This window comes from Helianthus annuus, chromosome 5, assembly GCF_002127325.2.
Source record: "Helianthus annuus cultivar XRQ/B chromosome 5, HanXRQr2.0-SUNRISE, whole genome shotgun sequence".
NCBI classification, from domain to species: Eukaryota; Viridiplantae; Streptophyta; class Magnoliopsida; order Asterales; family Asteraceae; genus Helianthus; species Helianthus annuus.
In genome coordinates this window covers 121,011,764-121,031,847 of record NC_035437.2, presented here as the reverse complement: position 1 = coordinate 121,031,847, position 20,084 = coordinate 121,011,764, and the positions used below count along the sequence as shown (strand labels likewise).

General features: G+C 39.4%; 2 protein-coding genes across 3 annotated transcripts; one reads left to right on the top strand and one right to left on the bottom strand.

Moving 5' to 3' along the window:
- The first annotated feature begins 8,195 nt into the window (after positions 1–8,195).
- Positions 8,196–9,605, top strand: LOC110940980. The gene is made up of 3 exons (XM_022182555.2): positions 8,196–8,902; positions 9,053–9,094; positions 9,183–9,605. Exons 1-3 carry the CDS (start codon positions 8,713–8,715, stop codon positions 9,293–9,295), a joined length of 345 nt encoding a protein of 114 aa, XP_022038247.2. The 5' UTR covers positions 8,196–8,712; the 3' UTR covers positions 9,296–9,605.
- Positions 9,606–12,972: 3,367 nt separating this feature from the next.
- Positions 12,973–18,435, bottom strand: LOC110940981 (FIP1[V]-like protein). Of its 2 annotated transcripts, none has more exons than XM_022182557.2 (7): positions 17,996–18,435; positions 17,194–17,330; positions 16,888–17,014; positions 16,679–16,756; positions 16,501–16,599; positions 14,832–16,400; positions 12,973–13,722 (listed from the first exon to the last, which is right to left on the bottom strand). In XM_022182557.2, the coding sequence occupies exons 1-7, from the start codon at positions 18,290–18,292 to the stop codon at positions 13,315–13,317; spliced, it is 2,715 nt and encodes a 904-aa protein (XP_022038249.1). In that variant the 5' UTR covers positions 18,293–18,435; the 3' UTR covers positions 12,973–13,314. The 2 variants fall into 2 exon arrangements, with proteins under 2 accessions (XP_022038249.1, XP_035846062.1); XM_035990169.1 differs by having other exon boundaries at positions 18,008–18,435.
- Between the last annotated feature and the right edge of the window lie 1,649 nt (positions 18,436–20,084).

The following is a 20,084-nucleotide window of genomic DNA, read 5'->3' as shown; positions in this document are numbered from 1 at the left end:
TTTTACAAAACTCTCACCAAAGCCTCGACGGACTCCAACGACTTGAAGTCACACTGTAACTGGAAGGATGCGTGTCGTTCGCCCAAAATCAAGGCGAGAGCACAGTCTCGAAAGCTAAAGCGTGTACTGAAAGTCCTAGTGAATAGTTGAATCACTTTGGGTAGTCGACATCTATCAAGCCTTAGACAATCTATCCTCGATTTCAATCTCGCAATCGTTGATTTTATGTGTTTCAATTTTGAGCCCGCAACTGCTGACTCTGATATTTATCGTTTTATGTGGATTTTATGTGTTTTATGTGGTTTCGTTTATTTGTTAGCGTATTGAGATACTGATGGTTTCGATTTAATGCTTCTGGCTCCACCTATCGCACACGACACACTACACAACGCTAACAAATCGCTGCTAATTGTTGAAAATCGCATGCTATAGTACCTGCTTATGCTACACTACTCGCTGTGTTACTCGCTAATCGCAACCGCTATTCTCGAACGTGCACGAACTTTGAATAATAGGTTTCTGTGTTCTGACTGCCACTTATGCTTCTGTGCCTTACGTGCTTACGTGCCCCTACGTGCTTATGTGTTCTGTGATTATATGCTTATGTGATTTTGTGCTTATGTGATTGTATGGTTAATGTGTTCCTGTGCTTTATATGTAATGGTTTAGAGTGAAGTGGGAATCTATACTAGGGTTTATTCGATTTTATATAGTGTTAAGTCCTATGGCGATGTCTGTTGCAGACAATGTCGTCATTTGGATCAGTTCACTCCCGATCAGCTCGCCGCAATCATGATGACAAGCGCATCGCCTCGTTGGTTGCTAAGCAGATAGCGAAGCTCATCCCCCAGATTGTTAGTGAGCTGAATGAAAACGCTAGCAAGTCTTCTGAAGAGTCTTGGACTGATTCGCCAAAAGCTGCTTTTAGCTTCAAACAGTTCAAAGCCTGCGGCCCGAAAGAGTTTACCGGTGAAGATGGGCCTACGGCCATGTTCCAATGGTTTGATTCGATCGAGGTCACCCTGCGCCAGAGTGGCTGTCCTGATAATCTCCGTACTCTTAACGCAACTGGCGTCTTCCAATCCCGAGCTCTAGATTGGTGGACGTCCGAGAGAAACAAACGCGGAAATGATGCAGCTTACGGGTTGACATGGGATGAGTTGAAGGATGTTATGATGCAAGAGTTCTGCCCTCCCCACGAACACAAAAAGATGGAGGACGAATTCTGGCATATCAAGCAGAAAGATGGAGACAACGCTGGTTTGACTACTCGCTTCAAGCAGCTAAGCATAATCTGTCCAGGCCCAAGTTACTATGCCCGAAATCACCATCAAGAAGTATATCCATGCTCTTCCGGATTGCGTGGCTGATTTCGTTCAAGCTGCAAAGACAACAACAATTGAGGAAACCTACTTACTCGCCGCTGAGATCAACGATAAGCGAGTCAAGTCTGGTTACTGGGATAAAGCCTCCAAGAACCTACACCAAGCCACCACTGCTGCAACCGCTGAAACCGCCGCCGCTCCACAATCTTCAAAGTCCTCTCGTCACAAGAGGAAGAACAACAACAACAGTAGCAAAAATTGCGCTGTCACCACCGCTGCCCCGCTCCAATCAGTTCCTGCTCAACCGCAGCCTCAACACCGCCAAGTAGCGGCACCGGTTACCAACGCACCGCCGGCTAAGCGTGCGTACACTGGTCCTCACCCGGCTTGCCCTACTTGTACTTATCACCACCCAGTGGGAATCGCCTCCAGATACTGTGTGCATTGCAACATGTACGGCCATTTCACCGCCAATTGCCGTACAGGTCCTCGTCAAGCTCCAACTCCAGCACAAGGTCCAGCTCCTGCCCAACAAGCTCTACTTCCCGCTCCTCAAGGCCAGCAAGCGACTCCTGCACCCGTGATCCATGCTAGAGCTTGCTTTGCGTGTGGTGATCCCAACCACTTCTCGAACATGTGCCCGAATCGAGTGGTGAAGCAAGAGCCACAACAACAGCAGCCCCAACAACAGCAACCAGCAGCTCGCGGGCGCACTTTCAACATCAATGTCCGCCAAGCTCAAGCCGATAACAATGTGGTTAATGGTACGTTCCTTGTGAATGGTATTTATGCTTTGTGTTTGTTTGATACTGGGGCCGATAACTGTTTTGTATCGTTTGAATTCAAAAAGCTCCTTAATCGTAAGCGCGCCCATCTCCACTCGACGTTTGATGTTGAAGTTGCCACCGGAAGAACCGTCGCTGTCAATTCTGTTCTTCGTGATTGTACTCTCGAACTCAACAATCACGTCTTTTCTATTGACCTTATTCCGATGCAGCTCGGTAGTTTTGACGTTATAGTAGGCATGGACTTTCTTCGCGAAAACCATGCTGAAGTTATTTGTTTCAATAAGATGATTCGCTTCTCGCTCGCTAATGGTGATCAATTGTGTGTTTACGGTGAAGTCGCGTCGAAGAAACTCCAACTCATGTCGTGTGTCCAGGCTAGCAAGTATCTCTGCAAGGAATACCAAGCTTTCTTGGCACACATTGTAGTAGTGGAGAAAAAGGAAGTTAAGGAGATAGATAAGGTGCCTGTGGTTCGTGATTTTCCTCTTGTATTTCCTGACGAGCTTCCTGGTTTACCTCCGAGTCGTGATATCGAATTTCGCATCAACCTCATTCCTGGAGCCAACCCTATTGCTAGAGCTCCTTATCGACTCGCTCCGTCCGAAATGCACGAACTCTCGAGTCAGCTCCAGGAATTGCTTGATAAAGGCTTCATTCGCCCTAGCACCTCTCCGTGGGGCACACCAGTCCTTTTCCTCAAAAAGAGGGATGGGTCGTTTCGGATGTGCATCGACTACAGGGAATTGAATAAGCTGACCATCAAGAATCGTTATCCCCTGCCTCGAATCGATGATTTGTTTGATCAGTTACAAGGTGCTACGTGTTTCTCAAAGATCGATCTACTCTCAGGCTATCACCAGTTACGCATTCAAGAGGAGGATATACCCAAGACTGCATTTCGCACTCGTTACGGCCACTAGGAGTTCATTGTTATGCCTTTTGGTTTAACCACGCACCCGCGGTTTTCATGGATCTGATGAATCGCGTGTGTAAACCATTTCTTGACCGCTTCGTCATCGTGTTCATCGATGGTATCCTTATCTATTCCAAGTCGAAGCCAAACACGCGCAACATCTACGTTTGGTTCTCGAGCTACTCCAGGGGAATCGACTCTATGCCAAGTTCTCCAAGTGTAAATTTTGGCTGGAGGAGGTTCAATTCCTCGGTCATATTGTCAATAGTCAAGGTATCCACGTCGACCCCACGAAGTTCGTAGCTGTTAAGAGTTGGGTTACACCTAAGAACCCGTCTGAAGTTCGTTCTTTTCTCGGACTAGCGGGCTATTATCGCCGATTTATCGAAGGATTCTCTAAAATCTCTGTGCCGCTTACTTCTCTCACGCAAAAAGACAAGCCTTTTGTTTGGGGAACTGAATAAGAGACTGCCTTCCAAACCCTCAAGCGCATGCTCTGCAATGCTCCCGTCCTTGCTTTACCTGACGGAAACGATGACTCCGTTATCTATTACGATGCCTCGAACCTTGGTCTTTGTTGTGTTCTCATGCAACGGGACAAGGTTATCGCTTACGCATCTCGTCTTCTCAAGATCCACGAGAAGAACTATACCACCCACGACCACGACCTCGAGCTTGGCGCAGTTGTTTTTGCGTTGAAGATTTGGCGACACTACCTTTATGGTACCAAGTGTACGGTCTTCACCGACCATAGGAGCCTACAATACATCTTTAGTCAAAAAGAACTGAATATGCGTCAACGCCGATGGTTGGAACTTCTCAATGATTACGACTGTGATATTCATTAGCATCCTGGCAAAGCAAATGTCATTGTCGACGCCCTCAGCAGACGAAGCTATTTACACAACGTTCGTAATATCCAAGCTTAGCTCGAAACTCTTATCCGCGAAGCCCAACATGCTTGTTTCACCGAACGCACCTTGAAGAAGGAAAGAATTTTCAATGATGGAGCCCAGCTAGTGAATAAGTTGAATGGGATATTCCATTATCTGGACCGAATTTGGATCCCTAAACGGACCGATTTACGACAGATTCTGATGGAGGAAGCCCACAAATATCGATATTCTATTCATCCCGGTGCCGGCAAAATGTACCAAGACCTTCGCTACAAGTACTGGTGGCCGGGCATGAAGAAAGATATCGCTCTTTATGTTTCGAAGTGCCTGACTTGCTCGAAAGTCAAGGCCGAGCATCAAAGACCCTCTGGCTTACTCGTCCAACCCGAGATCCCCATGTGGAAATGGGAGAGTATAGCTATGGACTTCATGACGAAACTTCCACGCACGCCATCAAGTCACGACAGCATCTGGGTTGTCGTCGACCGTTTGACTAAATCCGCTCATTTTCTGCCGATACGAGAAGACTACAAGGTAGAAAAATTAGCCAGAATCTACACCAATGAGATCATATGTCGACATGGGACGCCTCGCGACATCATTTCTGACCGCGATGGTCGGTTTACCTCGCGTCTTTGGGAAACGTTTCAATCTGCTCTCGGTACTACGCTTAACCTAAGTACCGCTTTCCATCCCCAAACCGATGGTCAGACTAAAAGAACGATTCGTACCCTTGATGACATGCTCTGCTCATGTTTCATAGATTTCGGTGGTAATTGGGACACATACTTACCTTTACTCGAATTCTCGTACAATAACAGTTATCATTCCAGAATTCATATGGCACCATTTGAGGCTTTATATGGAAGAAAATGTCGATCGCCTATTGTATGGCACGAGATCGGAGACTCGCAGATAACCGGTCCTGAGCTGTTGCAAGAAACGACTGACAAAATCCTCCAAAAGACAATTTGCTGAAAGCTCAGAGTCATCAGAAAAGTTACGCCAATAGACGACGCAAGCCTCTTGAATTTGACGTTGGCTATCACGTACTCCTAAAGGTATCACCTTGGAATGGTGTGGTCAGATTCGGCAAGAAAGGGAAACTCACGCCTCGATATGTTGGACATATTAAGATTCTGGAAAGGATCGGAAAAGTGGCCTACAGACTCGAACTACCGGAGGAACTTAGCAACGTCCACCCGACTTTCCATGTTTCGAACCTCAGAAAGTGTCTGGCTGAGCATAATTTACAAGTTCTACTGGAGGATCTTCAAGTGGACGAAACATTACACTTCGTATTCCCATTGTGAAGGTCCGCTGGGAAGGAAAAGGCGGCGCCGAGTTCACTTGGGAACTCGAAAGCGACATGAAGGCGAAATACCCGCAGTTGTTTGTTACGGCTAAAGCCTAATTTCAGGACGAAATTCCCTCAACTAGGGGAGGCTGTAACACCCCGTGTTTTGAAAGTCAGTCAAAGTCAAGATTGAAGTCAAAGGAAGAAAAGATTGCTAATTGCGATCTGCCACTCCTTGATCAACTACTGTTTTGACTTCTTTAACTTGTAATCGAATCTTTTATTTTGTTTACTTTAGTTGTATTATGTGGAGTATCTGTGAATAATCGAGGTTTAATCGATGTTATATCGCTTATCGCATCGCAATCGCATTCGCAACCCGAATTATGCGTTTTGGATATTGTTTTACGTGTGTGTGCTCTTTATGTGTTGCTTATGCATGTTTAATTATGTTTATGTTGATGGTGATTAATCGAAACGCAATCACAACTCTATCACAATCGAATCGCAGACGCTGAACGCCAGTTATTTGTGATGATTGTATGTTAGATATAGTATTTGTGTGTTTATTATTAATTTATCGCATCACTCGCTCGAAACGCATCGCAACGCTCAACACGCGAATCGAAATGACGAAACTCAACAGGTCGAACACCAGGATCGAGTGGCCAACCGATCGAGTGGCCATCCGATCGGATTGCCATCTGATCGGTGACCAATCCGATCCATGCTCCCTTTCCTCTTTTGGAAACCCTCTAAATACCCTCCTGTTACATCACTTGTGATGTGACAGCTCCTCTGCTCGACCAGCCGCCCTCAAGCTCTATTTCTCTCGATTTCTCGCTATTCTTGTAAGTTTCCAACCTAAATCTTGTACTTCTATGATCTACATGCACTCCTTCATCTTTTTCACCTTTGAATCTTAACTTTTAACCGTAAAATCAGTGGATTTGAGGTGTTCTAGGGTGATGTCATCATGGAGTTCTTATGAACTTCAAGTTTTGACTTCATTCCACCAAGAACAACTTGGATCTGAAGGATTTCCACATAATTACACAACGATTTCGCATAGATCTACGCATATTCATGGTGAAAAGGATTGAAAGATGGTTTTCTAACTTTCTTTCAACTCTTTTACACTCAATGCACTCAAAACCGATAGAATCGGAGCTCATTCTGATCTGCTACTCTTTTTTAGTGATGTGTCGGTTCAAGATCTAAATTCTATCCAAGAGACAACTGATTTCGGGTTAAACATGAACCACCGTCTCGAACAGTTAACCGATCGGACTAGGGTGATTCCTATTCGATCGGATCACTTGGGTCTTGATGGGGGTTTCTGTTGTTTAGCACGTTGAGATATTGTCTCGAACAAACCGCAAACTTAACGAATTTCCAAGTTAGCAACACGATCAGGTCGCGGGACGGATTGCCGTCCGATCGGATTGCCATCCGATCGAACTGCAATCCGATCGGATTGCACCTTGAAGGTTCACCACTTAAACTTTCTACTCATCTTTTCAAAAGATCTGAACGTCGAACGGATTACCATCCGATCGGATTGCTATCCGATCGAACGACCATCCGACCATGTGACGTTTGGAACTTCAACACTTAAATGATTTTCGACATGTTCAATGCATAGTCAGTAATCAATGGATGGCCACCCGATCGGATTGCCATCCGATCAAGTGACAAACCTGCGGTGAACTTGCTCTCACTAAGTGTCCTACTAATCGGATCGCCATCCGATCGAACTGCCGTTCGATCGATCGACCTGAAGGGTAGAGATACTTCTCTGTTTTCAAAATGCTACAACGAAAACTTCAAAGCCATCATACACAAACACATTCTTACCAAACAAGTTGTCAATCCAGTCGAATGGCCATCCGATTGGATTGCCATCCGATCGGATTGCCATCCGATCGGATTACCATCCGACACTTATCACCCTTGCATCGTTTAACGCGCCGCTCATCGTTTATGCTATCGTTAACTGTTCAGGCTAATCTCTCCCAATACTCCCTTCAATCCAAGAGAGTGTTTACTTGTTAAACACAATCTGTGAGTATACTTGATCCGTTTTTGCTTTACGCACATTTGGGTGTTACATACGTTACTTAGCACCTATTTGGTAATTTAGTCGTTATGGAATTTCTTTTGACAATCTGTTTCGCTCAGTGCCATGCCCCGATGTTTCCGCCATCGGTTGGGGTGTGACACCGGCGTGAGAATAAGTACTGCCCTGAGAAAGAAATATTGTGTGTTGTTAGGTGAAAGTAAGGAGAACAGAATGGATAACCTGAATGACGAAGGGTCCTATTTATAGCCGGAGGGTGAAGGAGGGAGGAACGACTTTGCCAGCTGCTATTGGGCGCCAGCTGTCCGACCAAGGGGAATATCCTCTTGGTCTCCCCTGCTATGGTCAGGATGGTGGTCCACGTGGTGCGCCATCATTTGTCCATGCTGGAGGAATTGTACTGCAGTTGTCGGTCTGCCCCTAGGTTATGTCGCAAGTCTAAATGGCGTCCGATTAATGGTGACACGTATCGTCCTTTCTGTCTGGAGGAGCATCTTCGGTGCCACCTTGACGTCTTCCAAAAGCTTCTTCTGGGTTTGCTTGCTGATGTAGGCGCCATATAGGACAAAGAAAGTGATGTGATCCCTGCTATGTATGCATAGAATTGGGACCATACCTCTTCAAGTTATAAAAAAACATTTCCATTATAATAGAGTATAAACCACTTACTACTTACTTGCTCCATTGACTTAAATTTATTTTATGCGATATCATATAAGTTTAAACCCTAAGTTGGTGTATTGTTAAATTTTTTTAGCACACTTTGTATCACTTTAAAACTAAAACAGTTGACTTTAAAATTAAAATAAATAACAACTATAAGTATTTTATTAACCATTATATGTTTTTCTTATAAGGTTCCATCTTTCAAAAGATGAAAAAAGTTTCATGGCATCTCTACATCAATTTATTCCCTCTATCTTTCTCTTCATCTTCATCATCAAAGGCAACTCTTTGCCCAAATATCCTCCTCCCTCATTTTCTTGTGGAGATGGTGTCAATTTCGCCTACCCCTTTTGGCAACGATCGCAAAAACCCAATCATTTTGGATATACGAGTCTAGGTGTTACATGTATCAACAAGACGCCAACAATTCAACTAGATAATAACCATTTGTATCGTGTCAAAAGTGTCAACAACTCCGAAAACAGTTTTGTTGTATCATTTTATGAGCTAGGTGACACAACTTGTCCCGTGGCTCCACATGATGTTGTGATAAACAGATCTAGTTTCTTGACTTATAGCAACAATGTCAAGCTAGTAAACTTTTTTTATAATTGCACGGTTTATCCTTCTGGTGTTGAGCCAATAAAGTGTCTTCAAGTCGGGGCTAGGCATTCTTATGTGTTCTTGGATGGATCGGTTCCAAAGTTCGATTGGAAAACCAATTGTGATTCGTTGGTAACAATTCCTATGAGTATTGAGAGTTCTATAACAACAGATTTTGGAAAAGGTATGAAACAAGGTTTCGAGTTAAAATGGTCAACAAGCGTCGAATGTGCATCTTGCGAGGCTAGTAGCGGATTATGTGTATATGATAATGAACAAATGTTCTCTTGTTCGTGTGGCAAAGGGGGGCGTTATGCAAATTGCCACGAGCGAGGTGATATTTTATTTTACAAAGTTTATTTATGAATTTTGAATTGAAATATAGCTTCTAGTTTGAGAACATGTTATGATTGTGTCAAGTATAAAAGAGTTTAAAGTTCACTTTTGTTGTGGAATAACCTTTAATGATTCAATTATGTTGCAGGTTTGGTGTCAAGTAAGTTCAAGTGGGGTCTTTTATCCATTGGTAAGCATATAGGGTAGATAATTTCATTAATAAAATCATACAATATTTAGAAATTTAATTTATTTTGGTTTTGTTTATTTGGTTGTAGGTTTATTGATTTGTTGTGTGATAATAGGCGTAACAATATTGTACATTGTCAAGAAAAGAAAAGATGGTAGTTACAAACGAGGATTCAATCGGCTACCTACTGGTGGAAAATAAATTTGTCATAAAAGCCAGGAAATTATGAATAATAAACATAAAAGTAGGTGTTTATGGTGTTCATGTGCACACGTATTCAAGTTATAAGTCTCCATGTTTTAGTTGTTTTTAGTACTACTGGAAAATTATCCGGTTTTCTACGCCAAAAAACATTGAAAATGCGTAGAAAATTACGTATGATTGATGAAACAGATAAAAATTGTATGAACCTTCTTTTGGTATAAACAAATATATAAGAGTGGATATCGGTCTTGAGTTGCATCTCATATCCGTCTTTCTTAAATCGAAAGTCGTTTGAGAAGTCCTCTTATTCGTTCTTCTTTAACTCCACATGGTCACATATGGAAGGATGGGGTTGGATTGATCTAAACAGCATTGTGAAATTGAAAAACCTAATACTATATTGACATTTTAGTGGAAGTTTACTTATTTATTTATTTATTTATTTATTTTATGTATGTAGATAAAAGATCAAATACAAAGTATTTTATCATACAAAACATACCAATAGAGTGGAAAAATATATAAAACAAGGAGACATTTTCATAATTATTTTAGTCGTACGGTAATTATCAAAATTACTGTACAAATGATCTTGTATAGTAATTTTGTTCTTTTAGGTAATTTTGAAAAATGAGCCGGTAGGATAATTTTGATCTTGTAAGGTAATTTTTATCTTTATAGGGTATTTTACGAGTAAAATAATTACAAAAATTTCATCGCGTTTTTTACTTTTTTATGCCAGTCATACATTTTGTACGATAAGATACTTTGTATGAGATCTTTCTATATATGTATATGTAAATGTAAATGTAAACTTTTGTAAATTAAACTATTATTGTTACACCTCATAATCTTGAAGATCACACACAATATTGTATGTAATCCCTTCCACATACATCAACAAAATGAGTTTGTCATGATACATCCATAAGTTGTTTGTGAAAACCATTCGTTTCACATGTTTCTCGTTACTAGTATGAGTACTTTAGAGTAGAAGGTATTAGATGAGGTAGTTGACCCATGACATTATAGCCTAGTGATATCTTAGAAATATGATAAGGTTTATGGACTATTAGGTTATGGGTTCGATTTCTACAAGGGTTTTTTTTTCCCAGGTTTATTGGGTTTTCTTCTGAATTGGTGTATAAACATTATTGCCTAGTGGAGATGGATATGATCGGATGGGTCCGCTGGTGGCACGATGATACTCCAGTAGTCCGTCAGTGATTCAAATTTGCCAAAAGATGAGGTAGTTGAGGGTGTAATGAATGCTACATAAATTGTTGGGTTTCGTTTATAATGCTCTTTTTTTTTTTTTTTTTGAAAAAAAAAAGCATTATATTTATGGAAGCATTTAGTCATCTATTCATGTCTAGATTTCTCTCCTCTATGGTGTAAAGGGTTTACATGTATTGTTAATGCTTATTCTTGGTATAGTTAACTTGGTGTGTCTATCTCATTGTCTGCCTCGTCTATTGTTGGTTGGTTTGTCAAATTTCAAACCAATGACTTGATCATGACCAAATATCGTTATTCTCGCCTTCTATTGGTTAGTCTTCTTGAGTTTGGGGCTTGTGCCTTTGGACTTTGCCCTTCACGATATATCTAAGAGCGGAATATGTGTTATGTGACATGAACTTGTGCTCCATGACCGGGACATGAGATCCTTTACTTAGGTGTTGACATGACTATACGAGTCCCTTTACTATGGCACAAGCTGCTATTTGTTTTTTTAAGAGGTAAAATGTCTCCGGTCTGTAGACCACATCTGTAGACATCTGTAGAAAAAGTGGTGGACCAAACATCTGCAGTCTACAAAGAAGGCTGTTTGTTTTTTTAACGTATGCAGACTTCTAAAATAAACTGTTGGTGGTGTACGAACGGTGGTGGTGGGTGGTGGTGCTGCTGGATGGTGATGGTGGTGGACGGTGGTGGTGATGGACGATGGTGGTGGTGATGGACGGTGGTAGGTGGCGGACGATGGTGGTGGTGGTGATGGACAGTGGTGGGTGGTGGACAGTGGTGGTGACCGGTGGTGGTGGTGATGGACGGTGGTGGTGGGTGGTGTTGTGTAACCCACTACAGACCTTAGAAGATCTTAGAAGTGGTTGGGCCAAGTCTAAGCCAAGAAGAGCTCGCGCGGACGTTTTTTAATGAAACGTATTCGGAAAAACAAACAGTCTGCGCGTGACAATGTCTACGCGTGGTCTGCGCGGCACAGACAAAAGAGCATGCGCAGAGCTTTTCAGAAAAAACAAACAACAACCAAGTGTTAGACGATTTGGGTGTTATTCATTTGTTATGCAAATACTTACAAATTTCTTTTTCAAATAATCTTGCATTATAAATAAGAAATAACATCACACATTGCTATTGACCTCACAAGTGTGAGAGCACGGACGTTGTCACAGATAATCAGATATAACCAATGTTTTCCCTAAGCATTAGGATTTGCACCCATGAAATATGTACTAATATATTTCAGATATACATGCTCGTTTCTAAATCTCCTCTTTAACGATTAAGTTATAAGCGTATTCCGCCTTTGGAGCACTTATCATTGTTGGAAATAAATTGTTGATGTATTATCACAATAAATATTCATTGACTTGCTCATAGTGTTGAAAACTCGAGGCCACGAATAAAGCTACAAAATCTTCTTGGGTGATGGATTAAGCAATGATAGATTGTTTTGCCGTTCTTCATTTACTAAATCATCCTACTAACCAGCAAACAGTCGATAGTGGATTTTTTAGTCACACGAGAGTCCAAACTAATCATCAAAATCAACTGGATGGTAGTGATTCGTGTTTGAGCATGAACTATACTAGAACTTGATGTTATTGATTCGAGTTTAAGCATGAACTATTCGAGTAGACAGTCATGTCAAATGAGATCGGTGTATTAAAATACTAGACCCATAAACTTTATGAGCTTGTAAGCCCATCCAAACTTGTGTGCTAAAATTCTCTGTGCACACGACTGGAGTCGATCTAAACCGAAATCAGCTGATTCAGATCTCAAGAGTGCATGTGCAGTTGATTCAAACCCGAATGGAAGGATTTCGGCACATGTCAATTCGTACGTGAAAGCATTGATGATCTCGAGCTTGAAAATGAGACTTGGTTAAATTCGAGTCAAGTTACAAGCTTTAAGTTTTAATATCGAGCCACGCTTGAAATTAATATTGTTTCTACTTAACTTGGGTCATCGTTTTGACCCCAAGTGGGTTACTACTGGTTACAACAACAACCACCATACCCAGTAAATCACACAATTAGCAAAGCTAATGGTAGGGTGTGGGGAGGGTGGGATGTAGGCAAACCTTACCTCTATCGTTGAGGATAGAGAGTCTGCTTCCAGAGAGACCCTAAGCTCTATAACAACAAGCACTAAAAGAGTACCAGAAAACTACAAACTACCTGAAACAAAAGAAGTGGTGAAAGCAAAAAACAGTAGAGTGAAGTACATATAACATCACAGAGAAACATACTCATATCCATAGACTACTGGTTGATATTTGAATTTGCTTCAGGAATAATGAATTGATCAACTTTTTTGCTTCAATAGATTTTTAGGTTGGTTAAATAGCTTTGTTACAAGTAAAAGTTCTTTATTAGGCCCATACAAGACATATATCTATTTACAGCTAACAAAACATGTCATGTTGTGTTACGAAGGTCACTTTTGACACTGACATATTTTCATTTTCATAAACACTAACAGGAGCATGTTTAATAAGTGGGTTACATAACATGACAAGACATGTTTACATGAGTAAATATAAGTATCTTAATAACACACATGACACAACACGTTTAACATGACCATAGCATGAATCTGACGTAAAATATGGCAGATCAATACGTAAGCGTGCTTTATCATTTATTAAATCTGATTTCACTTTGTAAACATCAAAAGATTTAATATGTTCACAAAATTGGGATCATGTTACTGCTAATATGTTCAGGAAAACTACAAAACATTTCAGTTTCGTTACCTGTATTCCCCATGTGTCACTTCTCGCTCGCTCCCCATCTCCTCTTTCTAGCAGGTCTTTGTTGCTTATTTGAGCCAGTTTCTTGAATCGGGTCCACAGCGGCAACCTTGATCGAGCTATATGAATCCTTTCTAGCGACAGCAACAGGAGCATTAAAACGTGCTCTTCGTTTTTCCATCTTTGCCATTGCCTCAAGAATCCGAGTACTATCAAACCCAGATTTTCCGTTTTGATTGCGGGACCCATTTGCGTATGACCTGGTTTTATCCATCATGGGTCCCACTTTTACTTCTTCAGTTAGAATCTGGCCTTCCTCAATGTCCAACGCTTCATCAGCTGCTTTTGTTTCATCAGCTCGGGCCGCCTTATCGTTTAGACATGTGTCGAGATCCATCCATTTGGGTTTCTTGTGTTTTTTAGAGAACTGCAGAGTTGATAGATATGTAAATTCCTTTCAGTGAAATCAAGTTCACATCATATCTCATAAAATATGTTGAGAAAGGACCAAAATGTATAAGTTCTACATCAAACTAAGTCCATTGACAAGTGATGACTGCAACAGAAATAACCAGAATTGACAATTTTGACTAGATTTGTCCAATTTACTTGTTACTGGGTTCATTAAGAATATGGTATAATCTCTAATGGGTCAAACAAATAAGATAAAAAAAATTAGCTAAAGAGAGCAGGTCAAACAGGTCAGAAGTAGCCCAAAGTGTATTTTCTAAATATAAACCTCCTAAATCAGTTTATTCAAAATTACTCAATTAAAAAATATAAATTACGTTATAATATTTGACACCCCGATTATATATAGAAAAAAAATAAAAAATAAAAAAGTTTTTCGGGTAACATGGTTCGTTTTTTTGCAGGGATGAAAACTTGCATGTTTTGACATGAACCTGTTGTGACCCGCCCCGCCCAGTTATTATCTCTTGGAATTACATGACATCTATGCATGTCAAAATAAGGTAAATCATAGCTTTACCTATAGACCCGTTCGTGAGAGCTGAAAACTTGTCATCATGTAGTAGTTACAATAATAATATATCAAGGAGATTAAAACAAGGAAATAAACAAATTAGCCTATTGTATGGAAGTAGGGCAAGCCGTTACATAACTATCTTATGTATCACAGTTGAAACAAAATGTACAAATGTTTATGCGGATCTCACAATTCTGTTTGGTATTTGTATGTTCAATAAATAGCCTTTTATAATTATAGTTAGTATACGCATTGTTTAAAAAATCCAAAAAAGTTTAAAGACAAAAGTGTTGACGACTCGGTCCAACCCGAGCCAACTCATATTGTCCTGCCCGCAAAGTATCTCTAACAATAATGAGTTCATAATTGGACCAGAACAATAATGGAGCTTGCAGACTTGTTACCTGTAGTAAAATGACGAAACAAAACTAGTGCAGATCAATATTAATGAAAGCAATAGCATGATCAAAGAAGTATTGCCAATATATGATATAACTGTATATAATTAAACCGATACAATATTTGATCCTTAGTTTCCCTAATTTTACCTTTACTTCCCCAACAACCAACTGTGGATTCCTGAAGCTCAGTGGTAGTCTTTCACGACTTTTTCTATATGCTTTACTAGATTTACTAGCACCGAAAACTTCATTTTTCTGTTTAAAATATCTACACCGATTTGCATGTTGACCAGCGGTCAACTCCTTGACATAACCAGACCCATCATACGGATCATCAATCAACTCCTCCACGTGATCAGGATAAGGATCAGGTTCAGAAACAAACCTTTTACGTCTTGAAACCTTTCCAAACAAAAATGAATTTCGGTGAGCACAAAATTTAGCATCTTCGTGCCTAAACATAATTTCATCTTCACATTCAACGCCACCATCAACGTCAATCATGTAATCTTCTCTATCAAAAGGTTCAGAATATTGTCCTCTGTAACTTTCACGTCTTCTGTAAACACTACGTTTAGGCATCATGTTACCATCCCATCTGCAACTCTTGATATGGGATTCTTCAGAAGATCGCGATGCAAAAGACCGTTCATTGTCTCTTTTTAACAAAGGATTATCTAATTCAGAATATACACCGCAAACCGTCCTCTTGTTTCTTCCAGGGCCTCTAAATTCCCATCTAGTATATTCAATATCATATCTTTTTCTGTCACTATTAGTAAAAGATCTTAACTTCTCTATATGTGTATCATTATAATGCCCCGGATCAAGATAAGATTCCTCCATTTCTCCTCTATCTTCAATATATCTTCTTCGTTCATCATAATATTCATCCTCTTCTAAACTTCTGGAAATGGACCGATCCATATTGGCTCCAAACTTTTCAGTATCCCAATCTTCATAGCCACAAAACTTTTCACCGTAGTAATCTGAAGGCACTTCTGATTTTGAATATGATATGTCTTCCGCATTATACGGATCAAAAGCATGCAATCTTTGGCGAAAAGTAGAGTGCACCTCATCAAACACGGGAAAAATCCCATTATTGTGTCTAGCATGATATCTATACTCATCAGATTTTCTTTTGTCATATGTTCTTTTTGAGATGATGTAATCATTTTCATGATTGTTATATACAGGACTATTACTCCTTTTATGATATATACGGTTGCGATTTTTTCTATCGTCACCCAACTTTCTGGCACGATATCTATTCTCGTCAGGTCTTCTGTTGTCGTCTAATTTGCCTGAGTCCTCCGAATGATGGTAGTCGGACTTCATTGACCGAGTCAACCGAGTAAGACATCTGTCGTGAGTGTAGGCTTTTCGCGTATCCATATACGCATCATCTTCATATGAATAAGAACGATTTGCAGGGATCTTTTCTGCCTCAAATGATTTTTCTACCAAATTAGATTCTTTTGTATCATTTGAAGTTCCGACTGTTTCATCTGTTACGACCTGATGAATTGCATAAATTTCAGAACCACTTCTCATTTTAGGGGGATGTATGTACGTCTCCACATCCTTCTCTTCAACGGATTCATCGATGCTTGCACTACTAAACGAAAGATGATCAGTCATGTCATCACCACAACCATCTCCATGATCGGATGCTTCAGGTACGGAAGTGTCCGCTGGATCCAAAATGGTGATCTGTTACAAGGATGTCATTAACAAGGATGTCGTTAACATATAGGAATAAGAGCTTCAAGTAGTTCAAAACTTTAGCTATAATAAGGGTGAAAAGCAATACTTGTATAGCATCTGAATCACGGTCCAGTTGGCGCCTTACATCCATGGATGATTGACGCTCAAAAATGCTGTCTTCTACTTGAATAGCTTGGCCTTTATTCTGTAACTAACAAAATGTGCACTAAATGACCTTGAAAATAGCACTAAATTCAATTTACAAATTCTCGGTTTTTGCATACCGTGTACACTTCTGTTGACTGAGCAGGCTCTGAGGGTGTGGTCCCACTAGACACAAATCCTCTATGACGATATTCATCCTGTTCACAACATTAACCAACTTTCCCCTATCAAAGTCAATCTAATAACATTTACCGCAAGCTTGCCAAAAATTAAAATTTAAGTAGATACTTAAATGAAGATACCGGATACTGAAATATCAAATTATTACCACTTGGTTGCAATAAACCTTCCAACTATCTTCATTAAACCCGAAATTGAAATAGTCTGTTATATCGGCTCCGGGATGCCTCCAAGGCTTCTGCTCAAATACATCAATGTTCACATCTAGTATGTTCCTGTAAAGTACACATAAATCCAAACAATTCGACAAGAAACCACTTAGCAAATGCACAATTCCTATAATGCACAATTAGCCCCTATTATGGCAGCTCATAGTATCCAATTATCCATCACTAATAACACAATAATCCTGCATATGTGACCGAACTCTGTGCGTATAAACTTTAACACTTACCTAGCCCTGGGAAGTGAGAATCTTTGTGCAGTTTGAGCTCCCATTGACCTTGACCCCAACTGCTGCCAATAAGCCGCTGACAAACATCCGATTCCTTTCAAATCGCTTCCATACGCTACTGATTGAGACCTTAGATACTACATACAAAAACAAATCCAATCAACAACAAAGAAACTAAGGTAGTGTTCGTTTCACAGAATGGAATGGAATGGAATCATGGTTGTAAAAATCCTGATCAGTCGCCGATTAATCACCAATCAGTGGTTCACCGATTAATCGCTAGGCGGTCAATGGCGGTCCTATCTGGCCAAATTGTGTCCAGATTCCGGCCAAATTTCGACCAAACCTTATTACCTTATAAATTTCCGCCAGTTACTTAAAAAACGGGTCAATAAGAGGTTAAAGTATGTCTACTTTAATAAAGTACATATAAAAATGTGTGTGTGTAGATAACTAAAAAATCACATATAAAAATCCCAATCCGATTAATTCCGAGTAATCCCTATTAATCCCGATTAATTGCTAGTTGGTACCCCACCGACTGACTAGCGCCTAGTGATTCCTACAACACTGAATGGAATCTGGATGGAATTGGAATTATGTCATTCGTTTCAACAAAAGAAGAATGAGATTTGAACAATAACAGAAAAAAAATCTAAATTCCAACGAACACACCTAAATTCCAAACCAAATTTCAATTCCCTTACATTCCATGAAAACAAACCACAATACCTAAACATTTTAAGCTCAATCAATATATAAAAAAAAAAAATCAAACAAAATTCATAAACAAAAACAATACCTCTGAACCTACATTATCATCATCTTCATCTTGCAACTCTCTATTTCGGACACTTAAAATTGTATAACCGTCACTGCGCTTAATACTATCATCATCGCTATTCAAAACAATGTCCAAATCGTCATCCTCATCGTCATCGTCTTCATCCTCATCGTTGTTAACACTAACACATGCTCGATCGATTTCATCGGTTACACACTGTGTTTTGGAGAATGGTGGAGCAGTGTTGATGGCGGAGGTTGCCTCCACTTCAACGTCTGCGTATAAATCACCGAAATCGTCATCTACGTCATCCATTTGGTGGTGATTGGGGTTTTTATGAAATGAAGAGGGTGAATGGAGAATGGTGCATTTTGGAAGTGAAGTATTGGGGATAGAGTGAGAGAGATGACGTTTTAAACGCACGGTGGCCTGTGGGTGAAGTGGAGGTTTTCCTGGCAAAAACCCTAAACACAGGAAAAGACCCTTAAACCCTAGTTAGTTTTTAGATTTTCGAGTAAGAGTTTTTTTTTTTTTTTTTTCCCTTAAAAAACCCTGAAATTGCATAATTAGGGGTGAGCAGAAAACCGAAATAATCGAACCGTAACCGAAATAACCGAAAAATCCAGACTGAAAAAACCGAACCGAAACAAAAACCGACGGTTCGGTTTTCGGATTTTTAATAACCGAAAATTTCGGTTCGGTTTTCGAATAATCATTTTCAATAACCGAAAATAACCGAACCGAACCGATAAGTTTTAATAGTATACCAAGTCTATATATTTTTATGTTTAAGTTATTTAAGTGTTTACCCATACTACTAAGAAATATTAATTTTATTCTTATTTGTTAAATATTTATAATAAAAACATTACCATGTTTATTTATCATTAAAATTATCCATTGTTTACAATAACTAATAAAGTTTAATATAAAAATTAAATAGTTTTCAAAGTATTATAAAAGAAAACGTCTTAACAAAAACTTTGGATAAACATTAAAATAGATTAGAAGGTTAGCTTTATGTGAATAATATTAATTTAAAAGACTAAATATATTAACTTAAATTTAAACATTTAGAAAAGATTCTTAAACTTTGAATTATACTTTTAAGTTTTGAATCTTACATAATTTGTTTCAAAAACCAAAAACCGTACCGAACCGTTGCTAAAACCGAAATAACCGAAACCGAAAAAACTGAAACCGAACGGTTTTGAAAAACCAAAAACCGAACTTTCGGTTACGGTTTTTGTTTTACCCAAAAACCGAACCGAACCGAACCGAACCGTGCACACCCCTATTGCATATATATACCTGAGCCAAAAAGTTAAATTGCATATTTTCCCTCTATTAACTAGTAAAATTGAAAATTTACCTATTTTGATTTAATTTATTAAAATTAAATTATAGAAAGACTATTTTACCCTTCATTTTACTGAACTTTAGAAAATTGCATATTTACCCTTTTTTTCTAGTTTTTGTCTTTTTTTACTACTTGCTTTTTTCATGAAGTTATTTTTCTTCATTCTTTTTCCTCACGAACTAGAGTAACAATCATAAAAAATACAATTGACAATCATCTAAATAGAAAACAAAATGCTAAAACGTTAATCCATTACGGTACCAAAAAATAATCCCAAAATAACAACCTGTTAATTTTTATAATCAAATACTTCAATTTAAAAAAAAAGACTCATCACAAGATGACAAAAAAGAGTCAATACTATTAAGTTTTATAATCCAAATGACAAACTGTTATTTATATGTTTTAGTGTTCAAAGGATCTTATATGAAGAGTCAATACTGAGTAGGGTAAAACGAATGGCCGCAAAAGTGATTTTTTTCAGGGATCTTATATGTTTTAGTGTTCTAATGATTTAGTAGATATTGACTCTTCATATAATAATAAAAAAAAGACTATATGAAGAATCAACAGTAGACGCCGTAGAAGAAATAAAACAATATGGCCAGAAAAGTGATGCAGGCGGTTTCGGGTTTCTTTACAAATAAAACAATAACTACCTTAAATACTCAGAGACGTCGTAGAAGAATATGGCCGGAAAAGTGATGCAGGCCGGAGAAGAGACGCCGGCCGCCTGAAGAAACGCCG